General features: G+C 34.4%; 1 protein-coding gene across 1 annotated transcript; it reads right to left on the bottom strand.

The window, feature by feature from the left end:
• Positions 1-1572: 1572 nt before the first annotated feature.
• Positions 1573-3791, bottom strand: LOC143538861 (protein SENSITIVITY TO RED LIGHT REDUCED 1-like). The gene is made up of 2 exons (XM_077032319.1): positions 3652-3791; positions 1573-2416 (listed from the first exon to the last, which is right to left on the bottom strand). Exon 2 carries the CDS (start codon positions 2410-2412, stop codon positions 1573-1575), a length of 840 nt encoding a protein of 279 aa, XP_076888434.1. The 5' UTR covers positions 2413-2416; positions 3652-3791.
• Between the last annotated feature and the right edge of the window lie 4243 nt (positions 3792-8034).

Genomic DNA, 8034 nt, shown 5'->3' on the forward strand with positions numbered 1-8034 from the left:
GGGTTACGTGTGATCTTAACAAACCCTCACAATAATTGCAAGAGTTAAGAATATGTGATCTTTTCGTATCTATGGAAAATACACTCTTTAGTCTCTACTTGTCACGAAAGAACAGAGAACATGATTGGACCAATTACCAAGTGAACGGATAAAAAACAATTATCATGCTATAAAGAAAGAGGTTAATTAACCACCAAGGTGCATGGTGGTTAGTTTAAGTGGGAAACATATAAAGAGGCATATGACAATGGTTAAAGCCAATAGTCTAGTGGTACCCTTTGGTATTAACTTGCCTATGATGTAACAATATATGAGACATACAAAGACTACTATCCACACCAAGAGAGAGATGCCCAACAAACAAAGCCAAGAACTTAAAATTATTAACAAATATTTAAAATTGTAGTCTTTAAAATATAGTTTGCTTCCAAAATCCAATTTTTCGTCTTCTATATCATGTTTTGATTTTTTTTTATATATATTTTTGTTTATATTTGTTTTTTTTTTTTCATTTCCAAAAATCTATAGGTGAGTGGGCCATGAAAAACTACGATGTTATGTAGGTTGATAACATATTCATTTACTAGAAGAGTAATTGGTTACATTAATTGAAGAAATAAAGACGTCTTCTCAAGAAGAGGTTGAGGCTGTCCATTATGGACAACAGCGGCGAATTTAGGAGGTTTGAGGGGTAGCCCTCAACTTTGTCAAAGAACCGTAGATATTGAAGGTTTTTAGCATTTTTAGGAACCTAGTAAGCATATTATATCTAGTATCTGTATAATATCACACGGAAGAGTCAGAGTGACTATCAAACATCATTTTTTTATCGGTAGTTCCAAATGTAAATTTTCTGTAGGGTGAAATTTTGATGCAAAAATGGGTAAAATAAGTATAGACGGTTGGGTCGGGTAAACTGGGTTCAGTTAAAACATGTTCACGTGAAACCTTTTCATGAGTAGCACTTTCGTTGACTCAAAACGGGTCGGACTAAAACTAGCTTGAGTTTAATGAGCAATTTTAAAAAAAATGCTAAAATGGACTCAATCTGCTATATTTGTTTTATTGCGGCTATTGGGTATTGGCGGGCCGACGATCAGCAACAGTGGAGACCCTAACGGAGGAGGTGGTAGCAATGGTGGCGGAGGTAGTGATTGAAGACTTGCTAGTGCTAGTGATGTCGAAAAAGGTAGTGGCAATTGAACCCGTTTTGATTAGAACATGTTTCGACTCAAATCATGTTAGTGTTTTCTAAATGTCCTTAACTTGAACCCTTTTTATCACGACCCGTTATGACCCGAACTCAGTTTAGTCTAATTATCAAGATTTCTTGAGCCAAGAACTGCTCCTCTTCGACTCGTTATTTTTTACCATCATGGCAAAGAAACCTCATTTGGTCAAAACAAAGTAACACATCATATATAATACCCCAAATCAAGTGTCAAAAATCAATTCTAAACATAATTATATAAAAATTTCACCATCATATAAATCAACAATGAGTTCTAACTAAAAAAAATAAGTTTTCTGAGTATTGCAGCCCTCCCATCATGAATACAAGATACAAACATTTTAGCATAATAGTTGCAAGTTTGTATCGCGATCAACACTAAAAAAATGCCAGCTTGAACCGTGAAAGGCCCGAAAATAATCATCCGAGACAGTAGAAAACTCTTTAGTAAACGGTCTTACCGCAACTAAACGCTTCGTCGATTCATTCAACAATGAACCCTGGAACACAGACTGATGCTGCTCATATTTCTCAAAACTGTTCCCAAACAATATTATTTTGTTCAAACTGTCATATCTCCAATTCGTCTTTAATAAATTATCGTATAGCTCGACTTCACAATGTGGCATGAAAAACAGAATCGGGTCCACAACCTTTCTCATACCCTGCTCGTTAACCGAAAGAACACGACAGTTTAGCTCCTCGAAAACCTTTGACTCGGTCAACGAAATGATAGGATCGAAAACCTCTATTTCTCCAATCCAGTCAAGTTTTCTTTTCATGAGAACCGCAAGACTGAGCTGTAAACGTGGCGAGTCAAAGGACTCAATGCTACCAATACCATATATCACCATGTTTATCTTACGCTCCGATTTTGTAATATTGTAAAAACAATCTGCGGCTTCCGAAGTAACAATTTGATCAAGAAAAACCGTAAAGAACCGGGATTTCTCAAGCTTTTCGATACAAATTTGCATCTTCTGCATTAGTTTCAGTTCTCGTTCGGGGGTGGTTTCGAGATCAGTAGGAGTCCAATGCGTTTGTTCCTGCTGTTGTTTTGCAGATTTAAGTTTAGGAAGTCTTCGTTTCTGGTTCTTGCGACGTGGCAAAACGATCGTCCAGTCGTCATCTTTGACCACTTTGTGTGGTTCGGGTAACACGGTTTCTGCAGAAGCAGCCATTGTCCTAATCAAAGAAGACCATAATAATCTAATCAGAAACATATCAAAATAACATAAAACATTATAGATATACTGTAGGGGTGGCAAATGTGACCCATGGGTTGAATGAGTTGTATTAAAATGTATATAATGGGTCAGAATGGGTCAAACTAAAAAAAGAAAATGATTGAAACGGGTCAAAACGGGTTGACATTTCTCGAGTTTTCGTTTGTTTTAATGGAACAAGAAAAATTGGAGGAAACTTTTTAGTATTTTTACATTTTTAGTTTTTGATTTATATTTCAAGTTATAATTTTTTTTTTTTTTTTGAATTTTTTAAATGAGGGGTTTTTGAAATCTCAACCCATTTCAAAAACCCCTCGTTAAAAAATTCGAAAAAAAAAAAAATCATAATTCGAAATATAAATTAAAAAGTAAAAGTACTAAAAAGTTTCCTCCGTTTTCTCGTTCCATAAAAAAGTAAAAATAAAAATAAAAACACTTCAAGAAATGTAAACCCGTTTTGACTCGTTTCAATCATTTTCTTTTTTTATTCTGACCCATTATATACATTTTAATACAACTCATTCAACCCAATGGGTCACATTTGCCACCCCTATTCAGAACCATATAAGGTAAAATTTACTTATAAGAGCCTTGGTTTAAAGAAATCATGAGCCGCTCCTAAGCGTTTTGCTACCAATAACCGAACTGTGAACCAAAATCAAAACCCGACGAAACCGAACGGAAGACTGATTAACCGGAAACTGAATTAACTGAAAGTTGTTTTTTTTGTGCCCTTGGTTAACCGAAGAAGCTATATGGAGGGGTGAGTAATAACAGAACCGTTAACCGAAACCAAGACTGACGAAACTGAGGCAAAATAAACAAAGCTCGTTACCAGCTTTAACCGAAGTGAACCATTCATATATTTCTAGCTTTTATACCTCCATTTATTATATTAAAAAGCAAAAATAATAATAATAATAATAACTCAAGTATGGATTTGTTATTAACTGAACCGAACCGAGCAGACGAGTGACAAACTAACCGAATAAACAGAACCGACTAACCGAAGATACATTGCTTAATATAATAATAGATTAACCGATGAACCTCCTACTGAAACCCTAATTTTGACTTAATCGGTGTTTGCTCAACAGTTATGAAAATCGGCTAAAAAACGCACAAAATGGTGGTCAAAATTAGGTTTAAATTGAATCAGAATTGGTCAAAATTGATTAACGTGTTGTTACTAACCTCAATTTGGAGCAAAATCAAAGTGAATTTGGAGCTGGATTAGTGCGCGTTTGTGATGAATAATGGAGGCTATGGGGTTGGTGGACTTAATTACATTAACATTTAACCCCTGTTTAATTTCGATTAATCCTAGTTGGTATATCACCCCAGTGGCGGATCTAGACTTGAAACCGAGCCGGAGCACTCAAAATTTCTTTTCCCCATATTTAATACAATGCTAACGAAACAAATATAAAGAACACGACAACAAATAAATTTAAACTAACCGGGTTAACGAACCAACAGTGCGCGGATCTAGGTTGGGCTGTAAATATCTCCTCTTCGGTTTTTGATAGCTTGAAACCGAGCCATTACATCTTCTTCATTTACTTTATCAAACGTTTATCTTTCGACCGCACAAACTAAAGCATTGTTCAAATACTCGCTATCCATTCGATTGCGCAAATCCGTCTTGATAAGCTTCATTTTAGAGAAACATCTTTCAATGGTTGCAGTTGCAACTGGTAAAACCAATGCTAGCTTCAATATTCGATAAACCAAAGGAAAAGTTGTGTGTTTTCCGGTTTCCGCCATTACACGAGCAAGATCACCCATTCCATCTAGTTTTACAAAATTAGCATCTTCTTTTAAAGTGTAATAAAAGGTCAAAGATCACCCGGAATACACCCTCTTTCTTCGTTAGTAAAATCATTCGGATACATCTCTGAAAAAGTCACTATCTTAGATATGTCAAACTTGAAAAACGAATCACAAGGATTTAAACCCGACATATTTTCTAACAAAGTAGTTGAGACCTCACTAATCTATTTCCAAGTTCTTGAATTTGCATATCCAAGACTGTGTTAAAAACTCCAACCTCAAAATGATGTCGATTAGTAATGACATACTTCCGGTTTCTTTGATTACCAAAACTTTCCTCCATATCTAACATCTTAATCTTGTTTTTTTCACAAAAAGATGTAACTTTTGCCAACATCTTGTCAAATCCGGTTTGTCTTAGATTATTCAATGCTCGATTAGTCCCACTTATCAACTTAGACACTTCCAACAAATCTTGACTCTTTTTTTTGAAGATGTTTTGATAAAGCATTTGTGAGCCTAAAATTTCGTCCAACAAGTGTATATAAAACACAAATTCAAGAGTCATAAAATATGATAGAATACCTTCCGCATTAGATTTTTGTTGCACACTATCTCCATCTAATTTAATAAATTGAAGCACCTCAACAACTTCCGGGAATAATTTAAACAAACTTGTGATTGTTCTATGATGAGAACCCCATCGCGTGTCTTCGGCTCGTGCAAGCGAAACCTCTTGATTTAATCCTTTTTTGTTTGGGCTTTGGCTTTTGATTAGGTTTAAAACATATACTTGTTGGGCTTAAAATCTTAGCCGTAAAATTATTTTTTTCTAGCCATAACGAAACACGAAAATCGGCCACTTTTTTTTTTACACTACCCGTAAAAAAATGAGCCGTAGCGGAGGCTACGGCTGGCCGTAAGGTATGTCCGCCCCTGTCATCGCCCGACTAACGCCTAGCGTTTTCTACAACCATGTTTATAAATTATAACCAAATGAAAGGGAAATAGTCAAATAGGTAGAGTTGTGTAAACTGGTCAGACATTCGAGACCTGACCCGGATCATTTAAGTGGTGTTTTCAGGACTCGAGACCGGAACTTATTGTATATAACCAGGTCTGATCGCTTCGGGTCTTACACAATTATGTAAAGAGTCTTAGGACCCGGGAACCGACCCTTTTGTAAATAGCCGGGTCGGGTCTTGCGTGTTTTACCAAGTGTATGCTCGCCCGTAGAAATGGGCAACAAGCTGTGCCGCTATCACTTTGCTAATAGTAAAACCAAGTCGTTTAAGAATTACGTTCATAGATACAGTGGTCGTGGCATTATAGTTCATGACTTGTCGGACACGACTAAGTAGTTCCACAGACTCGAACGCAAGGAAACCAAAAGTATTAAATGTGAATGGTATAAACACGTTTTGGTTGTCAAGAGACTATTTCTCGTGTATGATCACTTTACATGAAGAAGCTTTTAACGCGGTTAACTCAATAATTAGGTCAATTTCTTTTCTTTTCTTTTCCAGAATTTATGTTTAACGTCACATATTTATACCTAATCTATAAAAAGGTTTCGATGTAAGGGTGCAAGGGGCACCTTAGGGAAACCCCATCAGGTACTTTGGGTAATTCCTGTAGATGACTCCTTCCATTTTGGGTAGTGAAATCGGTACGAAACTAGGTTCGTGAACCTGATGTTGAAGCCAAAGAATATACGTTGATGAGTGTATTTTGGGCACTTTTGAGTACTAGTTAAGAGTGCCCTTTGTGTGTACTTTTGGATAATAAACTGAAGTGATGCCTTGTTGGTTAGCAAACTAAAGTGTTTTAACATTCCGTAAATTATGTTACTATAACTATTTTTCATAGGTTATGTAGTTATGTCCTTGGTAAAAATAAACAGTGTAGAGATATGGATATAAATAAGATGGATAATTAATTAGTGTAGATTCAAATTCTACAGTCTACACTAGTTGTTTGAAATTACTTGATAGTAGAGGTGCACACGGAAACCGGTTTGTACCCAATTTCGTAACCGATTTAAATTATTGATTTCAAAATCGGTTATAAACCTGTTAACCGATTTTTTTAATTATTATTTTATTAAAAATCGGGTTTTTCTAGTTATTAACAGGTTAAACAGTCCGGTCTAATCGGTCAAAACCGGTTATTACCTGACCCGAAAACCGGTCTAACCGGTTAATTCCCGCAAAAAAAACCGGTTAGCATATTAACTGATTAATGGTTAACCGGTTAACCAATTTGTGCACCTCTACTTGAAAGTAGTCTAATAAGAATTGGGCCATTTGGGCCTTCCATTTATATCACCTTAGAGCATTCTCATCTTACTCTCTATCTCTAAGTCTAAAATTACACTAAAACACATTATATTTTTTCTCTATTTTTCAATTAAATAATATTTTTTATACTTTTATCATTATCATTTATCTTTCCTCCACTAACAACCACTTTCAAAGTATATTAAAAATTTATAAGGGGTGAACAGTAGCTTTTTAAATATACAGAAAAATCACTACGTTTTCTAAAATATAAAAAATTTTCACTCACAACACTTTAAATAACTCTCTAAATTATAAAAACACGTCTCACATAATATAGGGGGTTGAATGAGAATTCTGTTAAAGCATTCTCATCCAACTCTTTATCCCTAAATCCAAAATTACACTAAAACACACTACATTTTCTCTCTCTCTTTTTCAATTAAATAATATTTTTTTATACATTTATCATTACAATCTCTCTCTCCTTCACTCACAACAACTTTCAAAATATATTAAAAAATTATAGAGGATGAACAATAGCTTTTCATCAAATATACAGAAAAATCACTACGTTTTCTAAAATATAAAAACTCTTCACCGACAACACTTTAAATCACACTCTAAATTATAAAAACAGTCCTCACAATATATAGGGCCTTGGAAGAGAATGCTCTTACAAAGTTGTTTCTAACCTCAAAGGATGGATAATCGGACAAAACATTGAGTATTTTGTTACAAAACATTGACATTTAGATACAACACTTTGTATTATTATTTTTATTCTTCTTCTTATTACTAGAGTTAAAAGTTTTCTATTTCTTTTTTCTGGGTATTTTTTACGGATACTAACATGTTTAAGACTATATGTAATGATATGAGTGTGACCACTTTAACACCACACTTACATACACACTAGGTTAAGTAGGTTAGTTTGAGAATGTATGGTTATAACTGGCATCGAAGCAAGGACTACCTAGCTGAAGACTGACATTCCTGTAGTTTATGTTAAGACACTTTTAACTTAGTTTAGAATTTGTAATCAAAGTTGTGGACAAGGTTGAATGACTTGGTGTTTTCCGTTACGTTGTTAATGATATTTTCTAATTGTAAGAGCTGTGTTACTTACATGTGTAAACACAATCACTGAAACCCACAGGTTTTGGGAGTTTCATGAAATTACTCACAATCGTTTTTCCGCAAACAAAAGTCGGTTGATAAATGTCTTTACTAACAATCACTGATGAAATTGCCTAACAGGTATCACAATTATACAATAAAAGTAAACTTCTCAAATATTTAATTTCTTTTTATTACGTCATATGAATATATTTTACATTATATTTTTTTAAACATTCCACATATACATAAATAAAACAAACATTTATATTACGACGTGTTATCTCAATATTTCAATTGAAAGCGTCTAAGTTAATTTAATAATGATATTTTCCCTGCCGTTTTAATAGACTACGGTATATTGCGTCACAGAAGATTATAACTTCTATGAAAAACGCTCTATATA

This window comes from Bidens hawaiensis, unplaced genomic scaffold (genome assembly GCF_021521415.1).
Source record: "Bidens hawaiensis isolate Kalapana, Puna unplaced genomic scaffold, B.hawaiensis_p1.1 tig00000780_1, whole genome shotgun sequence".
In the NCBI taxonomy this organism is placed as follows: Eukaryota; Viridiplantae; Streptophyta; class Magnoliopsida; order Asterales; family Asteraceae; genus Bidens; species Bidens hawaiensis.